The 21806-nt window shown below is 41.4% G+C and overlaps 1 protein-coding gene across 1 annotated transcript in view; it reads right to left on the reverse strand.

Annotated features, from left to right (window-relative positions):
* Positions 1-3120: 3120 nt before the first annotated feature.
* rin3 (Ras and Rab interactor 3) overlaps positions 3121-21806 on the reverse strand; it is a 129013-nt gene continuing 110327 nt past the window's right edge. The window contains exons 8-10 of the mRNA XM_068038760.1: positions 12243-12374; positions 7666-7829; positions 3121-3863 (exon numbers count right to left, since the gene is read on the reverse strand). Of these exons, the coding sequence (XP_067894861.1) occupies positions 3552-3863; positions 7666-7829; positions 12243-12374 (608 nt within the window). The 3' untranslated portion in view covers positions 3121-3551. The remainder of the gene's footprint in view (positions 3864-7665; positions 7830-12242; positions 12375-21806) is intronic.

Consider the following 21806-nt stretch of genomic DNA (forward strand, 5'->3'; position numbering starts at 1 on the left):
CCTGCTTCCATCTCTGAAACATTGCCCCTCTCCACCTCTGTCTCAGCATATCTGCTGCTGAAACCCTCATCCATGCTTTTGTTACCTCCAAACTCAACTAATCCAATGCTCTCCTGACCAGCCTTCCATCTTCCAAACTTCATAAAACGTAGCTCTTAGAAAACTATGCTCCCATACCCTAACCTGCTCGCGTGTATTATAGCCAAACTAGTGGCTGCAGAGATAGTGGATGCATTGGTCATAATCTTCCAAAATTCACTAGATTCTGGTAAGGTCCCAGCAGATTGGCAAACCACAGATGGAACACCTCTATTCAAGAAAGGAGGGAGACAGAAAGCAGTAAACTGTAGGCCAATTAGCCTAACATCTGTCATTGGAAAAATACTAGAATCCATTATTAAGGAAGTAGTAACAGGACATTTAGAAAATCATAATGCAATCAGGCAGAGACAACATGGTTTTAAGAAAAGAAATCCTGTTTGACAAATTTATTAGAGTTCTTTGTGGATGTAACAAGCAGGGTGAATAAAGGGGAACTAGTAGATGTGTATTTGAGTTTTCAAAAGGCATTCGATAAGGTGCCACATAAAAGGTTAGTACACAAGATGGGAGCTCATGATGTTGAGGGTAATATATTAGCATGGATAGAGGATTGACTAACAGGAAACAGGGAGTCAAGATAAACGGGGCATTTTCATGTTGGCAAACTGTAACTAATGGAGGGCTATAGGGATCAGTGCTGGTGTCTCAACTATTTGTGACTATATTAAAGATTTGGGTGAAGGGACCGCATGTATTGTAGCCAAATTTGCGAACGATACAAAGATAGGTAGGAAAGTGGGTTGTGGGGAAGGCACAAAGTGTCTACAAAGAAACATAAATAGGTTAAGAGGGTGGGCAAAGATTTGGCAGAAGAACTATAATGTGGGAAAATGTGAGGCTGTCCACTTTGGTAGAAAGAATAGAAAACCTGAATATTACTTCCATGGAGAGAGACTGCAAAATGTTGTGTTACAGATGGATCAGGGTGTCTTTGTACATGAATCACAAAAAGTTAGCATGCAGGTACAGCAAGTAATTAGGAAGGCAAATGGAATGTTGGCAATTATTGCAAGAGGGATGGAGTATAGAAGTAGGAAGTCTTGCTACAACTGTACAGGGCATTGGTGAGATGGTACCTTAGAGTACTGCTTACAGTTTTGGTCTCCTTACCTAAGGAGGGATGCGCTTGCATTGGAAACAGTTCAGAGAAGGTTCACTAGGCTGATTGCTGGGATGAAGGGGTTGTCTTATGAGGAAAGGTTGAGCAGGTTGGGCCTATACTCATTGGAGTTTAGAAGAATGAGAGGTGATCTCATTGAAACATGTAAGATTCTGAGCCGTTTAACAGGGTAGCTGCTGAGAGGATGTTTCCTCCTGTGAGGGAATCTAGAACTAGGGGACACAGTTTCAAAATAAGGGGTCATGCATTTAAGACAGAGATCAGGAGGAATTTATTTTCTCAGAGGATCAGTGGAGGCTAGGTCATTGAATATATTCCAGGCTGAGTTAGACATATTTTTGATCTACAAGGGAGTCAAAGGTTATGGGGGGCAGGCAGAAAAGTGGAGTTAAAGCTACAATCACATCAGCCATGATCTTATTGAATGGCAGAACAGGCTCGAGGGGCTGAATGGCCTACTCCTGCTCCTATTTCTTATGTTGATAATCCCTGTTCTTGCCCATTCCACCAATGCCTCAATTTGTAAATTCTTCTCCCCATGTTCAAATCCCTTAATGGCCTCACCTCTCCCTGTCTCTGTAACATCTAGCCATGCAATTGTTCAAGAACTCAATGGTCCTTCAACACTGCCCTCTTGTTCATCTCCGAAACTCTTTGCCCCTCCTTTGGCAGCTGTGCCTTCATCTGTTTTGGCTTGAAGGAATTCCCTCCCTAACAAGTTCTGCCTCTCCATCTCTTCTCCTCCTTTAAGGTGCTCGTAATAACTGAACTCTTTGACCAAACTGTCTCAATATCCCCTGCTTCAGCCTGGCAATAATTCTTTTGTCTGTTTACATGCCTGTGAAGTGCCTTGGGACATTTTCCTATGTTAAAGGTGCCATGTAAATGCAATTTGTTGTTGTACCCTGCTGGCTCCATCAAACTATCTCTCACTAAACTATGAATTTTGAACAGTAACAAAACTATCACAAAACTGCAAAACAACTTTCTTGTCTGTGGATCAGATAGACATGTCACCACCAAGAAGACATATTTTTCTCCAGGGATCAGATGATCATTCATCATCTGAAGAAACATAGAAAATAGGAGCAGGAGTAGGCCATTCGGCCCTTCGAGCCTGCTCCGCCATTCATTATGATCATGGCTGATCATCCAACTCAGTAACCTGTTCCCGCTTTCTCCCCATATCCTTTGATCCCTTTTGCCCCAATAGCTATATCTAACTCCTTCTTGAAAACATACAATGTTTTGGCCTCAACTGCTTTCTGTGGTAGCGAATTCCACAGGCTCACCACTCTCTGGGTGAAGTAATTTCTCCTCATCTCAGTCCTGAAAGGTTTACCCCGTATCCTTAGACTATGACCCCTGGTTCTAGACTCCCCCACCATCGGGAACATCCTTCCTGCATCTACCCTGTCAAGTCCTGTTAGAAATTTATGGGTTTCTATGAGATTCCCCCCTCACTCTTCTGAATTCCAGCGAATATAATCCTAACTGACTCAATCTCTCCTTTATGTCAGTCCCGCCATCCCAGGAATCAGTCTGGTAAACCTTCGCTGCACTCCCTCTATAGCATGAACATCCTTCCTCAGATAAAGAGACCAAAACTGCACACAATATACCAGGTGTGGCCTCACCAAGACCCTGTATAATTGCAGCAAGACATCCCTGCTCCTGTACTCGAATCCTCTCGCTATAAAGGCCAACATACTATTTGCCTTTTTACCGCCTGCTGCACCTGATGCTTACCTTCAGCGACTGGTGTACGAGAACATACACTCGTTCTCTGTTATACTACCAAGGACTAGATCAATATATGCACAAAGGCCACAGAAAGCCACTTTACTACAGCTGTAATTTTCTATGACTGGACAAAAACACTTTATATAACCATAAAACAAAGTTTAAAACGTGTTTTTCACACTGTGCCTTTAATATGTTTTAATACAGTCATGTTTATCTTTGACAAGCTCTCAAATGTCCCTTTGGTGAGTTTCCATTTACAATAATGTTGGGAACAGAAGTACAGCCCCACAGATATATGCAACTGTATTTACATTCATTATAAAATGTATAAATATTACTGGTTTAAAAATAGTCCAAAAACAGAAATGTTCAATAAATTCTAAACTAACATGAAAAATATATTGAATCTCTGATGAAGGGTCAGATCTGAAACATGAACCTATATTTCTCTTTCAGATGCTCACTTAACTGCTGTGAATTTTCAGCATTTCATGCTTTATCAGATTTCCAGCATTTTGCATTTTTTCTTTTTGATTTCCAGAAAAAAAATTCAGCCTGTGGCTTTATTTAACTGGAAGGACAATCAGAAAGACGGGAGGTTCTTTATTGGTGCGTTTGTCGTCTGCTCTGCCTGGTTTATCTGCTTGTATATAAAGTAATAGTCTTTTTGTGGCTGGTTCTTCTGGAGGAGGGACTTGAGATGGTGAGGCCTTGCATCTGCAGCCAGCTGCAGGCTCTTCTCCTCCATGATAAGATGCAGGTAGTAGTCCTCCGTCTCTGAGATGTCAAACTTTTCAGCACACTGACTGGACAGCTTCTCTGCGGTTGTGTCTGCGTTTACAGCAAATGTTTTGACATTGGATCCAAGCTCTAAAAAGTGCACACTCAGGAAATCCTACAAAAGGCAACAGGGATTAAAAAAAACATTGAAAACGAATGAAGACATCAGTGTTGCAAGCTGCCCCAGTCCCGGCCAGTAGATGGGGCTATACACTGTAACTAGAATAACATACTATAAAAATTTGCCTGCATTGCCTATCCGGCAACAAGAGGGCGTTCAATTGATCTTAAAAGCAATGCTGCCCTTTTCTCCAAAAAGGTGGCGATTTTTTGAGGGATATTACTCCACTGGTACGATCGATAAGCTCTAGATAGCAAGGAGGAGTTGGAATCCCAAGGGGTTTTTTTTCTCTTCCAAATCCCAGAGGGTCTGATGCCAGTTTTGCTGCCCCAACTTTTGCCCAGGCTGAGGTCAGCTAAATGAGTACAGAGTGAAAATTTGAAGTTGTGTGCTTGCGATCTGTAGGGCCACGTCCTACACTAGTGAAGTATTAAGTCTTATATTACATAGCCCAATGTATATTTCTATGAATCGAAATATGAAGAAACACAAATGAGGAACATATGCTTGTTATCTTACATGCGTGCAATGTAAAATGTAATCCTTGGCTACTGCACAGAAAGAGTTTCAGCAAAAGCTTTCTTGCATTGTATTGGGGAATTAAGCATTTCCAAGATTCTGTCCAAGAGGGCAACCTCCTTTGTACGTAAATAATTACTAAGTACTTGAAGACGATATATACATAAAAATATAAAATATTTCCTTGTTCTACACACAATAACTCTAGATAGAATGCCTATTAATTTGCCTCACTCCCATGTCCCTCTTAATGACAACCTATCTATTTTTGGCCCATCTCAAATGATCCATATTATTGCTGCTTCAGTTCCTGGGTTTGTATTTTCAAACTGCTGCCACATTTCTTCCAGAATTCCCGCATAATTACTACTTTCCTTTGTAGTTCCAAAACAATAAATTATTTGGGAGCAGTAATTAATCACACGCAAAAATCATGAAGTTCTCCAGTTGTAGTTGAATGAGTCCAACTCAAAACACTCAAATATTCCACATTGAGAACTTAGATTTTTCCTAAATAAATACAATATTCATTATTTATAATAGGCAGGAAATGACACATACATATTCCTTCTTTCAAAAAATGGCAACTAGTTATATAGTAATGAGGTGGACCTAGCCATAAGTCCTTGTGTGTCAGTCTTTGTTGCCTCCTCACCAGAAATAACTCACATTAGAATTTTGTCCTAGAAATCTTTCTTGGTTTAAAGGTCATCCAGAGATAATTCATATCACTGCACCTCATTTTAAGATTATCCTACACGTGCCCACAATACATTTTCAGCTACTGTGCCTGTCAATTTATTCTGGTTGTTTCTCAAGTTGAACATTTGCCTTTCATCAAAAGACTCCTAAGTGAGGGAGAAATAAAACAATAAATTAGCGGTAAACATATGTCTAACTCCTGAAATGGGCTGAACTGAAAACAAAGGACAAGCTTCCTGCCAAGTGCAGTGCTGATTCTGAAGACTATCATCAAGATTGCCCAAGCAGGGGATTTCCTGGGTGGATCTAAAGATCAGTATGCCCAACTATAACACTGCTGATTTCTCAAATTTGTCTCGGCTAATTAATAGCAATTTAGAGTTCTCCCATTCGGTCAAGCCTTCAGTTCTCAACAAAAGCTGCCCAGACAGCATGGCCTATTACCTAGATAATATGGGATAGGTCATTGAGAGGTCAATGTGTAGAAATAGGAGGAATAACAGGCTGCATTGTTCAAGCCTTGGAGTCCCATGACTTCATACCTAACATCTACAATTCCATTACAGCATCTATTATGTGTGAAGGATTACTAAGACAAATACAATATTTTCTCCAGGAGGTAGCGATGGCTATAGTTTCTCATAAGAACCATCTGCTCTGTCCGATTTGAAAACAGTTCTTTTTTCATCTTTACTTTTGATTTTGACCTAAGTTTATTTTCATTTACAACTCCTGTAGACAAAAGCAACAACATACATTAAACCTATATTAAAATGGAAGATTTATTTCACACATATACTAACTTGAGAATGAGGTTGGACATTACACATTCTGAAAAATACACGTAATATATTATGTTGCCAATTGTCTGGTTATCCTCAGCTTGGCGGGGTATGGTACTCATGACCATGATTACCTCTCCCACAGGAAACCTCTTGATATAATTACCTTGTTTTGTTTTCTATTTCAAAAGTGAGTTCAACCCTTCAAGAGTATATAATCTAAGATCACAATTTGATTGGGACGCTCAGCTTTGTCTTGTGATTAAACTGAGTTCTGCCCAAACTTTCAGCAGTGTTTCATTATTGTGTATGCTTTATAGCTTACAGATGTGCTCAAGGCAGTCAATTTGTTCAGACTTTGCTTTATTTAACTATATGAGACCTGGAGCTGATGGGGAGATTTTCATTTTTGGGGAATGCTCAATTCCCTGATACAGCAAAGTGGGAATGGGGATGAGGACCATTGTGTCAGTGCTCTGCTTCCCATGCGCTGCCCTGGGATGTCTGAGGCTTCCCCAAGTGGCTGGAGGGGGAGCTGCTCCGACAGTTCTTGCAGGTCTAGCACTGGCAATACAGTGAGGGTAGAGGGGTGTACATGGCCTCCTGCACCATTTTCCTAACCTAGGTGGAGAGTTGATCAAAGAAACCTGGGGATTTGCATTGAGACCCTCTGTAAACGGGAGGTTCTGTAGGGTTCCAGGGGAGCCACAAGAAAGAAGGTTGCAGCAGGTACTTTTTAAAAATCTTTCTCTCTCGGATGAACTTCGGGGCTCAGAGAATTTTGGCTCGACTCTTCTGCAGATACGCTCGTGTTTCTAACCCCCAAATCCCAGTGTTACACAGGAGCTGCAAGTGGAAGATTAGTCCATCCTAATTAGTCCATGATGAATTCATTGGGCTGAAAGTGGACATCATCCTTGTTACTGTTTCTCAATTTTAACTCCAGAAATGCAGCTAAAATCCCCTTCTTGCTTTGCAAAACCTTTGACAACATCTAGGCTATAACAAAAATATGCCTTTGTGGGGAAATAATTTGAGGAAGAAGAAAGAAAGCTTAAAGAAATACATTGCTAATTTACTATAACATTTTCTATCCCTCTTAGGCCCCTCCATGCCCTGAGTCATCCCCTAATTATAAGTATATATGAACTTAAGAACCCCAAACAAGGAAAAACATTTAGATCATCAAACCTACTTGTTTCAGCTGACAATTAGGTATGGTCATTCCCCACCTCATTGAAATTCCAGAGCAAGGTGAGTAAACTTTGGAAAACTTTCAATTATGTAGATTTTTCAGAAATTTATGCATGATCCCCAAAGTAATAAAGAAAATATATTGAGATGTCAGCTCAAGTTCTTGATGCCATGATGGAATTCAACAGATTATAGTTCCATAGCTTCAATAGGACTGGATCCATAACACACCAAAATATTAATTAATAACTTGTGAATAAATATTGTATTAACTGGATTTATTGGCACCTTGTCCCATATTTTGCCTTGTGTCTGAGAATAGCAAATCAGGCAGTGGACAGCTCCAAATTATTTCCAGGTCTCTATCAGCGGTGCTTTTGAATTGCTATCTGAAATATGCATGACAGAATTGGTGAATTGAACTGCCCTCCAACTTCCCCTTCCCTCTCTCTGTTATGAACATCCTTGTTTATGTTAGACGGATGAGGGCCTAGGTGGATGGAAACTCTGAGTAATAATGTACTGTGTACATCTTAGATGTATTCTACTTGTGACTCCTTTTACTTATGAAGTTACAGGGCTTCCGTTGTGACACTGACCTGCATGGATGACCTGGACATTTGTTTCATGTTCAGAGTCCGCCTCCTTTGCCATTGGTGGATTGAGTCTTGGACCTCATGACTAAGTTGACGAGTAACAGTATGTTTATCATAGTGTTTGATATGTTCTAAGGCGCCGTAGGTAGTTGTTAAATAATAATATCCTGAAAAAGAGCAAAATCCATTATCTCGCACTGTTAGTTGTTTATATTAATGGAGGATTTATTGCGGCATTGAATAATTGTGGTATTTCTGTTGTGTTATTTACATTTATAGCATGGAGCCATGATAAGCATCTATCGTCCTAAATCACCAACCCTACTGGTGCATTCATTTCATTGCTACTACTTTATTGAATGAACTCTTTTACTTTTATTGTATGTCTTAATTTAAAGTTTTAAGGAATAAAGCTGTTATTCTTTCCATCTTATTGAAATTCTATATTTTGCACAGTGACTATGTAATTCTAGAGTTGTTGTTCCTTAAACAAACTGTAATTCCATCTTATTCAGTTCCCAGCCAAAGCCCTGACTTCATCCTCCTCTTCTGCTGCTTGCTCAGGCTGAACCAGACAGTGCATGACCTCAACCTTGTGCTCAACCTCAAACCCCACAGTCTATCCATCACCAGGACCACTTACTTCCAACTCTGCAACACTGCCTGCCTCTACTCATCTCACCCTGACTACAGCTGAAACCCTTACCCAATTACTTCAAGATTCAACTTCTCCGGTGAATCCTTACTGGCCTTCAAACCTACACACTTACCCATCCTGCATTAAGTTTTGCTGTCCTACTATCCTTGTCCTGCCAATGCATTGATTTCAAAATCCTTCTCCTTGTCTATAAACCCCTTCATGGCCTTACTCCACTCGACATTTGTAACCTCCTCCAGCTGTACAGCTTTGCCTGTGCCCTTCAGTATTCCAATTCTGGTCTCCTGTGCATTCCATTTATATCAATGTAACCACCTCAACCATACTTTCTGGAATTCTCTCGCTAAGCATTTTTGCCCTTCTACTTTCTCCCCCATCTTTATAAGTCTCCCCAAAACCTTTTTTTTCATTCATTCCTGGGATGTGGGCGTCACTGGCCAGGCCAGTATTTATTGCCCATCCCTAATTGCCATCGAGAATTGCCCTTTTCAACTGACTGGGAAAGAAACCAGAAGTGAGATGAGGAGAAATCATTTTATGCAGCATGATCTAGAGTGCACTGCCTGAAAGGGTGGTGGAAGCAGTTTCAGCAATAACTTTCAAGAGGGAATTGGAGAAACAATCGAAAAGGAAAAAAATTGCAGGCTATAGGGAACGAGAAGGGAAATGGGACTAATTGGATAGCTGTTTCAAAGAGTCCGCACAGGCACAAGGGGCCGAATGGCCTCCCTCTATGCTGATGATTCTACCTCCTAAGTTTTCTACTCCTGCTTGACATGCACGCTCCCATGTGTGAAGTGTTTTATGACATTTGTTAAAGGCACTATAAAAATGCACATTGGTGTTGAACTTTCCTCTCCTGTACCTTGTACCTCCAAGCTCACCATCACACATGCTTATCTTGCTCCCTGCACAATTATTGGACAGTTTTCTACTCTAATGCCTTCTTTTCCAAGATCTCAAAACTATGGAATTCCTTAGTTCACTCAATCTTCCTTTCCACCTTCTTGTTTTATCCGTTTTCCCTCAGTGATTTATCTGTGACTCAGTTGGCAGCATTCTTCCCTTTGTGTCACAATGATCTAAATTCAAGTCCTACTCAAGGTCTTGAGCAGAAAAATGAAGACTGGCACTCCAGTGCAATACTAAGGGAGTGCTGCACTGTCAGAGGTGCCAGCTTTCAGATATGACATTAAACTGAGGCCCCATCTGCCTGTTTGAGTGGATGTAAAAGATCCTGTGGCACTATTTTGGCCAATATTTATCTGGTTATTATCACATTCATGTTTGTGGGAGCTAGCTGTGCACAATTTGGCTTCTGTATTTCCTACATTACAACAGTGACTGCACCTCAAAAATACTCCATTGACTGTAAAGCGCTTTGAGACGTCCAGTGGTTATTCTATATAAATGCAAGTCTTTCTTTTTTTTTTGTTCTTCTCTCCTACCCTTTTCAACTCTTCAGCTATCCTGCACCATGATCATATTTTTCATATACTTCTCAATAATGAAGAACATGTAAGGGTTGCTAACGCCATAAACACTGTTGAATTTGCCAGTTCGATAAAGTAGAGTGGAACGATTTTTCAATTAGATAATTTAAAGCATTGTCAGTTTCTTGAGCAATTTGGTAAAGAATTATGGGCTGGACCTTAAGGAGACCTCGACGTCGGGATCCGTGGCGGGGGGGAGGGCCTAAAGATGACCCTGGATGAGGCCGCCACGGATCTCGATGCCAGCGAGGCCTGGCTCAATATTATTGGCGGCGACTAGGCCTCATGGTGGCCGCCCCTGCCGCTTGGCGATGGAACCATAATTTGAATATTTAAATCAATTAAAATCGTTAATTTAAATAATCTTACGTTGCCTACCGATGTCCCGCTGCGATCTTCAGCCCAGTGGCTGGCATTCCTGTGCCTTTGGATCCCCGTCCGGGGAAACGTGGCGCAACACTGGTCGGAAAGGGGGAGGAGGTAACTTTCTCAGTGCGGGTAGTGGGGGAGGTTGGGGAGGGTCAAATTAACATTATGGGTGTAGGGGATGGTGGGAAGGGTTATAACTTAAAGTTTGTGCAGTTTGTGGGGGGGAGATCAGGTGGTAAAGGGAAGTGTTTTGTGGGGGGGGGGATGGGCAAATAATTAATTTAATTGTTATTGGGGGTGGTGGGAGAGGGGCAAAAGAGATGTATTTATTTAATTTCATGACATGTTTCTTTAAATATTTAAATATGCCGGTAGGGCTAACAGCCCTTTAAAATTAGCCTCAATGCCTGCGCACAAGCAGCTGGCGCCATTGCTAGGGATGGACACCCTGCCCCCTCCACATGATCGGGGGGGTGGGCGGGGGGGTGAGGGGGTGGCCCACCCTGGCTATTTAAATGAGCTGCCGTGCTTGGAGGTCGGATGGTAACGGTAAGTGTTTTGTGGAGACGGACGGGCAAATTATTAATTTAATTGTTATTGAGGGGTGGGAGAGGGATAAAAGAGATGTATTTATATAATTTCATGACCTGTTTCTTTAAATATTGAAATATAAATGTGTAGGCGGGCTTGGGCGGGCCACCATTTTTTTCGCATTCAACTCTATTACTGCTATTACTAGCTGAATATTGTAACTTTTGACCTTTGACATAATGCAGGATGTGAGGCTGCAACTGGTAAGCTCTGAGTTTTCCACTTATATAGCTCTCACTTCTGATACAGATATGGATAAGCAGCTTAAATTTACTACTACTGTATTGTTGATGGCAAGAAATTAAACAATGATAACCAGACTTCTTACATGGAAAGCAAATAATTCTGGACATCTGATTGGCAAAACTAGGAAGTTATAGTGGACTATGAGGAGGATAGTGATAGACTTCAAGAGGACATAGACAAGCTGGTGGAATGGGTGAACACGTGCCTGATGAACTTTAATGCAGAGAAGGGTGAAGTGATACATTTAGGTAGGAAGAATGAGGTGAGGCAATATTAACTAAAGGGTACAAATCTGAAGGAGGTTGCAGGAACAGAGAGACCTGGGCATATATGTGCACAAATTTTTGAAGGTGGCAGGGCAGGTTAAGAAAGTGGTTAAAAAGGCGTACAGAATTCTGTGCTTTATAATTAGAAGCATTGAGTACAAAAGCAAGGAAGTTATGATGAAACTTTACACATTTCTGGTTTGGCCTCCATTGCAGCATTGTGTACAATTCTGGGCATCACATTTTAGGAAGGATGCGAAGACTTTAGAGAGGGTGTAGAAAAGATTTATGAAAATGGTTCCAGGCTTGAGGGACTCCAGTTGCATGGATAGATTGGAGAAGTTCGGGTTGTTGCCTTAGAGAAAAGAAGGTTGAAAGGAGATTTGATGGAGGTGTTCACAATTATGAGGAGTCTAGACAGAGTAGTTAGAGAGAAACTGTTCCCATTGGCGGATGGGTCAAGAACCACAGTTTTAAAGTGATTGGCGAAAGAACCAAGGATGACATGAGGAAAAACCGTTCATGCAGCAAGTGGTTAGGACCCGGAATGCACTGCCTGGGAGTGTGGTGGAGGCAGATTCAATCATGGCTTTCGAAAGGGAATTGGATAAGCACCTGAAGGGAAAAAATTTGCAGAGCTACGGAGAAAGGGCAGGGGGAGTGAGACTAGCTAAATTACTGTTACAGAGAGCTGGCATGGGCTTGAAAGTTGAATAGCCTTCCTTTGTGCCATAACCTATCTATGATTCTATGATTAGTGTATAATTTTGTTCAGTGTGTGGTTTCATAATTTTCCACACTAAAAAAATTTTTAAAAATGCAGTGAAAGTAAATATTTTTATCGAGCCAAATTTAAAGTAAAGAAAAAAATTTAGTCTGTTTATGTAATGTGTGTTCCTACTAATCTCCATTGGGGGTACAGTTGGCACACAGTGCTATAAACAGGAGCAGCCATACCTTCTCCTAAGTGTAGTGAAGGATCCAGTAGCTCCATCATATATTCCACATCCAGAAGCAGCGACGTCAGGTTACTCCTTGCCAACACGTACATTAACACAGGGAGGAAGTCATCAGCACCGTATGGCTTTGCTAAAGTGGAAGCAGAATTGGAATGTGAATTAGCATCTTCCATTACTTCCACAGAGCTGTCACCAGATACTTGCAGTGAAAGACCATGTTAAAAAAAAGATATATTTCTGAAGCATTCCACTGCTTTTGGATTTATTTTATGTGCACATTTTTGCACAAGAAAACTGACTTTTGGGAACCATCCCAGACACGTTCTCTGTTATAAAACTTGCTTGAATTAGATTTCCAAAATACTGGCATTCTTTTCAAATTTGTGCCTGCCACTGGGTGTTGGTGTATTTTCTATCAGAAGTGCTAAAAGCTTTCCATTGATTTTAATGCTTTTTTTTTTACAACTTTGGATATGTTTACTAAAAAAGGAAATCTTGAAATGTATCAGCAAAAGATATAATTTGTATTAAATATTATTACCATATCATTTGTTTTATTCATAAATGCTGCATCCTAATCCAGGTCTTCAACATTGAGGGAAGTTCTTGAAGCTATTCTATGATCAATCTATGTTAGACTATTTGTGATATTACAATATCTCATGACTTGTAAATGGCACGGTAATGGTCACTAAATCTTATGGCCTTTCCTTACATTTTGTCTTTCAGGGAATGACATGTCATGAGGTTTAGTTCCTTAGGCACTGGCAATCTTTTGTTAACGTTTTTCAAGTAGCAGTTTTTCAGGTAAGGACCAATACAGTGACTGACAGCAGGTGTACTAACTGTGGGGGGACATCTCAAGCAAACTTGATCCTGCCCTATATCCTTCCATGTGCACTTTCCAGTTAGGGGCCATTAATGATCGGGCATTGGAGCTCCAGTTGATTTTTCCTGTCTCTTACCCAAAGACACTGGGCCCAGCTATTGCACCCCAAAACTGTCTTAACTAAGATCAGCTAATTTGCAAATTTTGCTTCTCCCAAAAACTTTCTTCTGACTGCAATATACGCGAACGGTTCTCATTTGGGGCCACTCAAAGTAACTCGACAATACTCTGTTCCAACAGGACAGAAGCACCGTACTGTGTAACACACAATAAATTATTCTGTAAAAGATGGAATTGTGCTTTAGCAGGCCTGTCTCCCTTAAGACAGCAAAGTCTAATTGCTGTTGTTGAGAGAAATTAACAGATTGGCAATCGCTTGTAAATTTTCAGACTCCGGCTCAGGAGAAACAAGCATAAATAACCGCCTCCCTCTTCTGTCATCCTGCTGACAATTTGAAGATTGATGTTTGCAGTGTGAAGGAAGCACACTAGACAGATAGGCCTGGATGTTGCTGTAGTAATGACAGTGAAGCTGTCAGTATTTTCCTTCATTATGGTTCTGAAACAGAGAGCATCTTCTGGAGTCTGCACAAATGCTTCTCCATAGGGTGTGTTGCTGAAGCCCACCACCCACCCCCCCCCCCCCCCACCCCCAGGCTTCAATCAATTAGAAATCACTGAACTGATGAGAACTTGCCCATTTACACTATTAGTCTAGCTGTAGAAGGCCTTGAAAAAGTTACACCTTGTTGAATGAGTTTTTAAACAATGTACTGAAGTTCATAATTACTGATGAGAAACCTCTCTGGCCTTGAAAAACTACTTTCATATATTTGGAATGTCAAGTTTCTCCAATATGATAAAAATTCCAGATTTTTATTATTTTTTAAATTTTTTTTTGATATTTCAGCTTCTAACTTAATCCATTTGCGTGTCCCAATAATTCATTTTTTCCTCCTGAAAAATGTAATTAAAAGTGAAGGATAATCTGTGCATTTTACCTCCTGGTTTATTGCCTGTGAGAATACTTCAATGTGATTGACTGCTTGATGATATCATTATTGCTGGATGCGTGGAGATCCTTTTGACTTGGCACCAGATTCAAACTGACATTGGGAAAGGGGAAAATCCACGCCACAGGGAATGCTAGATTTTTTTTGCGCGTAATTTTCTGTGAGGTAAGCGACGAATGGTGTTACTTTGCTGCTGACTGAGAAATGGGTAAGATTTTCATTTTTATCACCTGGGCATAAATGTTATGAATAATATCTATGGAAAATTAGACTGGCTCTGCTGGAAATCATCTGGAGCACCTCATAGTTGAAGGGATCCATTATCAGCCATGATCGTATCGAATGGCGGAGCAGGCTTGATGGGCCAAATGGTCTACCCCTCCTATTTCTTATGTTCTTACGTTAAATTAGAGCATTTTGCGGACCTTTGGTTCTAATACTTAGCATTGTAAAGATTTCCTTTTCTGTTCTAATGTTACTGAGGACATACAAATCCAAATATTAAAAAAAGTAAGAAAACTGCTATAACTATTTTTGTTTTAAAATAGAGGTTTTTTCTGATGCGTGCTTCAGAAATCTATCTGGGTATGCAATGCAGTACTTCCTAAATTAATTTCTGTTCCACTTTTTTCAGCATTATAAGGATAAATCTTAACTCACATCACATAATATGACAACACCCAGGGTGGCACAGTGGCGCAGTGGTTAGCACCGCAGCCTCACAGCTCCAGCGACCCGGGTTCAATTCTGGGCACTGCCTGTGTGGAGTTTGCAAGTTCTCCCTGTGTCTGCGTGGGTTTTCGCTGGGTGCTCCGGTTTCCTCCCACAAGCCAAAAGACTTGTAGGTAAATTGGCCATTATAAATTGCCCCTAGTATAGGTAGGTGGTAGGGGAATATAGGGACAAGTGGGGATGTGGTAGGAATATGGGATTAGTGTAGGGTTAGTATAAATGGGTGGTTGATGGTCAGCACAGACTCGGTGGGCCTGTTTCAGTGCTGTATCTCTAAATAAAAATAAATAGAACACTGGATGCAAATCCTAACAAAAGGTTATGGGTCACTGATATTTGGGCTACTGACCCAACCTTTCTCAAAAGCTGGATACATTTGGAAAAAATGCTGAATGAAATGCTTGATGGACTACTGTGCACCGTCAGAAACAGAGCTGGTTTCAAAATACTGCATTAGATAGACTCTTGGGTTCAGCAGTCTCTCCTGACAAATGAACCCCCTTGTGTTCTATGAACTGGATGCTGTAATCTCGCACTTGCAAACAAGTGTTAGTCACTAACTTTCCAACAGATGAATGAAGATGGCTGATAAGAAAGACTAAATTAATTTTATTGTTGTATGGATGAAAGAACATTTCACAAACGGGGCCATCTGGCTAAATACACTGTTCTTCCCTCAGCCTCTGGCTACAATAGGAATCTCTTACACGGGGTATTTAACTTAAAAGTAGTATAACATAAAACATACCTAGATCTTTCAGTGGTAAAATAGATAGAAATTGCAAACGTTGATAGAGATATATTTTGTAAAGTTATTTCTGTCAGACTATCTTATACGCTGACTATACAACAAGATTGTCAAAGCAGGTTTGTAGCGAAGTGTGGATTGTGGCCTACTCAATTAGATTGCAAGCCCACCCAAACATGAGCCTGTGCAAATGCCAAGTTTCAACAAATTTTTTAACAGGCTCAGATTGAAACTGTGAGTTAAATTCTATGTTTTGAAAATTATTTTGTGTGAAATTATGGAGCATGCGGAAGAAGGACTCAGGCTGAAGGTGATGTGTGGAATGATTTTTGAGGTGAGGTGGTGGGACTTGCGTGCTAAATGATCAGATTGCTTCCTTCATTCAGGTGGAACTGAACATGCTGTTGCTGCTCTTCCACTCACTGGTTCGTTCAACCTGTTTGTTTTTTTAGAGCAGTGAGGTAGCTGTTTTGTAACAAAATGAAGATCATCATGCTCTTACTGGGCATTTGGATACCATCTGTATTATGTGTAAGTAAATCCACTTGCTGTGTGAAGCTTTAGGTGGTGTCATGTGCTAAGACACTTTGTACTCAAGTACAATCCTCACCGTCCATGCTCATCATGAGCAGCCAACTACGTTGGGCAAATAGCACTAATCATTTGCCATTACAGAAGAGTCAATTACAAAGGCACAGCTTTTAACATTAAGCCCACCTGTTGTATTGGACGGTTCTTCACATCTCATTAATCCCCTGTACAGTATTTTCCAATGTACAATGTTTGGATTTTATCCCTGACAAGGGACTCCAGGAAGACTCAGTGTGTGTATCTTTCCCACGCTTTCCCTTTGCTGGCAGAATCGCATTTCCTACTGCGGCTTCTCTAGCCAGTACAGGCAACGAGTGGAGGCTGCATCTGACACCAATCCATTAGAGACCAGTTGGGTCCAGAGGAATTACAGCAGTAGAGATGGGTTTTACCGTCCACTGCTTACAGGGGTAATTTGCATTAATACCAATGCATCTGCTATCAGCAATGGGAACTGTACAAGTAACATCATAGCTTTGGCTTTTCTGGGATTGATTATCTTATTCTATTAAGGGTTTGGGGCCTTCAAAAAGGTCTTAAAGGGAGTCATGCCAAGTTTCAATTGGCACAAATTCTGCTAAGGCTTGTCATAGTCTTAAATGAAGGAAAGTCCAGGGGCAGCCTGTGAACTCCCCCTGACTTTCTCCTTTGGTGTGAAGGGCAGCGGGGAGAAGATCAGCCCACAGCTGCTGACTGGAATTTAATGGTCCAGTCTAAATGAGGTGGAACCTGGTTTATCCATATTCTGCGTTCTCCCCCATTGGTGGACTTAGAATTTATGCCCAGGAATTTTGGGACCAAGGAGTCTAGGGGCCACTTCGTTCTCCATACACCAGCTATTATCTTCCAGCACAAAAGGTGTTTATTGCTCTGCAGCATATTGGGGCCTAGCGCAATGTGCTGCAGGGATGGGATGTGGGTTTGTGCTTGTGATTTCATACATAGCAAGCTCCCAAATTCATGCTGCTGTCAGTGACGGGCAAAGTGCTGAATTCACTATAAAAGGAAACAAATAATCGAAGCCTTTTCGGATCAGTTCTACAGTTATTATAACAGAGGCTTGGGATATGGGGGTGGCGGGCGGGGTTAATCGTAATCCAAAGCTGCTCTTCACTGCCATCTTGTGACTGGTTCAAGGGTGACGCTTCCTAAGGCTTGAGAGCAGAGTAACACAGAACTGATGTCAAGCATTGCCTTGTGGCCAATTTAGAAGTGACACCCAAAAGCTTGGGTGTCAATCATCTTTCTGTTTTCCTAGCTTATGGAAAAAATCTAAATAACGAAGAAAATAAACCCTGACCAATATGATGACAAAATGGTAGCGGGGAGTAGCACGGCAAAACAATTTGATCAACATCTTGGGTCAATTCAATGACAACAGGATGACAGTAATTTTGTCATTAAGACAATAGAATTTCAAGATAAGCTTCAGGAATTTGAAGAGTTCTGTCTACAGGATTTACCAACATAGTTGAATTTACTGAGCGACTGCTTGTCACTATGGTAACTGGCTGTTTCCCATGATGACCAAACTAAAATTATCAAAGGCTCCCAACTCTTTTTCTGAATAATTTGGTACGTTGAGATTTGTGCTACTGTTTAAAAATCATTGATCCAATAGACCATTCGCAGCACATTAAACTATTGCCAGTGATCACAGGTATTTCTTATTGCTGGGTTATAATTACTGATTAAGCTTTTCTAATGAACTTCTGACAAGGATTGACCAGCTTCTAACAAATCTAACCTGAGTGGCAATGGTCAGCCTGCAGTGTTAGTATAGTGCTAGGTCTAATTATTTATAAATGGAAACATTCAACCACTCTGACCATGTCTCCACTTGATGCATTGCACACGATGCACGTTAAAAAGAGTGGTCAGCTTGGAGCATCATTTACATAGATGGAACAAAGACATTTGGCTCATTTAGTGGAAGTTGGTGTTTGCTTTCCATGGCAACATATACACCTAATTACGTTTAAGTACCCTATTCCCATATCCCTTCAACCCCTTTTCCTTCATTCACCTGTTCAATCTAATCTTGAATTTTAACATAGTTTCTGCCTCAATCACTAACCCTGGAAGTGAATTCAACAGCTTCATAACTCTCTGTGTAAAGACCTTTCTCCTGCCCTATGTTCTAAATCTCTTACATTTAATATTCTATTACTCCTTTTGTTCTAGACCCCTCAACTACTGATACTTTTTGTATAAAATCAAAATATGTTTTATTGGAATATAATTTTAAAAGATCCAACTTTGAAGAAGTGAGGAATAAACTCAAGTAAATCGAAAATTGAAATTGCAGACATGCTCTTTTTGCATGTACTTATGATATTACTACACAAAGTAACCAGAGCAATTTTCCTCTCGGCTGAGGACAAGATTGAGCTCATCCAGGATGTGCCAATAGTTGAATTGTCTACTTGTTGTAACTCTCCTGGCCAAGGCATCAAGAATGCCATGTGAGGTCATTCTCTCTCTGGAATTCTCTCCCTAAGCATTTGCGCCTCTCCATCTTTTACTTTTCCTTCATAAACTTCCTAAAATCCACTTCCACCACCAAGCTTTTGGTCATCCCTTCGAAACTTTCCTTGCTTGGCTCAGCATCTGTTTTCCATTGGTTTATTTGATGAAGTGTCTTGAGACATTTCTCCCATTATCAGTGCTATATACTTGGAAGTTGTTGTTGTAACAAGACCCAGTGGAACTGTACTCTCAGAACATTCAGCAACCTCATAAGAGAAGGGATAAAGGGAAGTCAATGGGAGAGAAAATGCATATAAACTACGCATTATATATTGCAAAGAATAATAAACAACTGGGAGTAAATCTTGGACGATACTTCAAAACCAGGATTCATCTGTTATTCATAAACCATGCAATGTTTTCCTTAATTAAGTTTCTGCCTTGTCTCGTGCTGACAGTCATCTGCACAATAGCCCAATAAATAAATGATTCCACATTAGGAAGTGCTTTACTTTCCCTGAGTGATGCAGCCATGAGTTATAAAGGCCAACTTCAGGAGTCAAGTGATAAAGTATTTTCAATCTTACTTCTGCAGAGCTTTTCTTGATAACATAAGTGAGTTTTAGCTGGTAACATTTTCTCCTTTTACTGACATTTCCTTTTAATGGTACTTTGCTGCAAAGGACTTGCTCCAGAGGGCAGAGAAGCTGAATTTTATGCTAATGAAATGGTTCTGCAAAGCAGGAGACTGTGGCCAGTGCTTCAGTGGCCTGCTGTTGTCTTTGGTATATTATTGACTGTATGGATATGTTCAGAGTATTGTCTCATGTGTTTTGAATAAGTATGGTTTTCTATATGTGTGATGTAACATTAACTTTAGTTACTGCCACACATGGTGTAATTCAGTTAAGATCAAAACTCTGGTCAAATGCACCACAGGGTTTAAAAATGAATTGCGACACGTGTTTACCTTCTTCTATTAATTGTGCCCCTTGAAGCAAAAGGTGAACATGTGTATTTTTTTCCCATTGTACCTTACAGATCATTTCCAGAAAGGCATGCTTCAGAGGATTTAGAAAACTGTTTCTCCACTGGGGATTTGGCGTGGAGATCTTCCAATAGATTTATAAGTCATCCATGGAATCCCAGGCTGCTTGTAACTTTTGTAGCCTGGATGAGTTCATGTTCCATGGAGTCTGAGAAGTTGCAGCCCCTTTTCCATTACTTGAAGGAGCTGCTTTTCAATTTCTGGCTGCCCCTCAGTCCCACCCTCCTGATCTTTGACCAGCAAGTGTGGAGTAAGTTGGGAAAGGTGGAGGACCTCCTTTGTGGGTCTGTTCCTGGGCTCGGCCAAGGTGGCCATCCAGAGGTCCAGGATGGATGTGGCCAGTGGGTTGTTTGCTCAGGCTTCCTGCCTCTCTTCTGTGGCTACGTCTGCACCTGGGTAGCCCTAGAGAAAGCAAACGCAGTGTCCACTGATATATTTGAGCCTTTCCATGACCGGTGGGCACCGGAAGGACTAGAGTGCATTGTTGACACTGAAATAATACTCTGATTTATTTTGCTAAGTTTCCTTTCTCTTTTTGTATGATTTGAGTGTTTATTGTTTGGCCCTTTGAAAAAGGGGCTCTTGTTGATTTTATTTGTTATTTGGCTTAATGACACAGGAGGATAGGTTAGGTGGAGTTTGTTTCCCCAGTAACGCATCATGTTCAGGTGTCTGACCTGGGAGTCTATAACAATTACCAATGAGTAGTCCAGAAGCAAAATACTGCAGACGCTGGAAATCCGTAATAAAAACAGAAAATGCTGGAAATATGCAGCAGGTTGGCCAGCATCTGTGGCGAGAGAAGCAGAGATAATGTTTCAGGTTGTTGACCTTTCATCAGAACTGCCATCAAACTGAAATGTTGGCCTGAATTTTACTGCCAACGTTGGGAGCCTGATGTTGTGGCAAAAAGCAGGTCCTGAGCCCAACTTACTGGCAGGGGACCTGCTTGGCAATTTTACCACAGGCATCCTCCTAATTAGCTGCCTGTGAGTCTGCTGTCCAATTAAGCACATCAGGTGGGCTCCTGAAGCCTCGGCAGTGCCACTGGGAGAGGTGGTTGCCGCTGAGGCACGCAAGAGACTGCAGGAGGTGGGCCACATAATTTTCAAAAATTATTAAAATATCAGGGGGCCAAAGGGGAAACCCCTCCAGGGAGATTGTTGGGGCCGTGTGGGCGGCCTTCCCTGCCTTCAGTCCCCTCTTTGGACCCATCGAACTCCTGGCTCCGATAACCCCCGGGCTGCTGCAGGCTGGTTGTCTCTATTTAACTGGCGGCCTCCCCATACAGCGAGGAGTGGTGCGAGTGGGGGGAGGGTGGTTGCCCCGCCATCAGCAAAATGGTGATGGACCCTAAGTGGTCCTCTAATTATGCTAATCTGCATCAGGTCCCGCTGCTGGTAAAATTCCCTGTCACCTGAACTACATCAGGGAGCCGACTCGGCGTGGCTCCCCACGATTTTACTGGCCAGCCATTTCCCCGGGGTTGGTAAAATCCTGGCCGTTAACTCTGTTTCTCTCTCCACAGTTACTGCCCTGCATTTTCTGCTTTTACTCCAGCAATTAGTCCCTGCCCATGAGGTTGGTGCACTTTACGCCAGATAGCTTCAGCTGAGCCCTGATACTGGGAGGCTGGAGTTTGTTGCTAAAGGTGTGGAAGAAAAGAACAATTAACTCAAGTAGAAATCAGTCTCTGATTGAAGTACGAGCCCTGCTTTGAGATTCTGACAGCTGAATTGTGGAAACATTTATTCCTATATATTTGATTTTCTGATTTTTGTGTTAATCAGGAATGGTTCTTTGTGTTGAATGACCAGTCAAAACTCTTGCATACGGAGTTTTTTTTGTTCGTTCATGGCATGTGGGTGTCGCTGGCCAGGCCAGCATTTATTGCTCATCCCTAATTGCCCCTGAGAAGGTGGTGGTGAGCTGCCTTCTTGAACTGCAGCAGTCCTTGGGGTGTAGGTACTAGGAAGTGAGTTCCAGGATTTTGATCCAGCAACAGTGAAGGAATGGCGGTATAGTTCCAAGTCAGGATGGTACGTGGTTTGGAGGGGAACTTGCAGGTGGTG

The sequence above is a fragment of the Heterodontus francisci genome, chromosome 9 (assembly GCF_036365525.1).
Source record: "Heterodontus francisci isolate sHetFra1 chromosome 9, sHetFra1.hap1, whole genome shotgun sequence".
Taxonomy (NCBI): Eukaryota; Metazoa; Chordata; class Chondrichthyes; order Heterodontiformes; family Heterodontidae; genus Heterodontus; species Heterodontus francisci.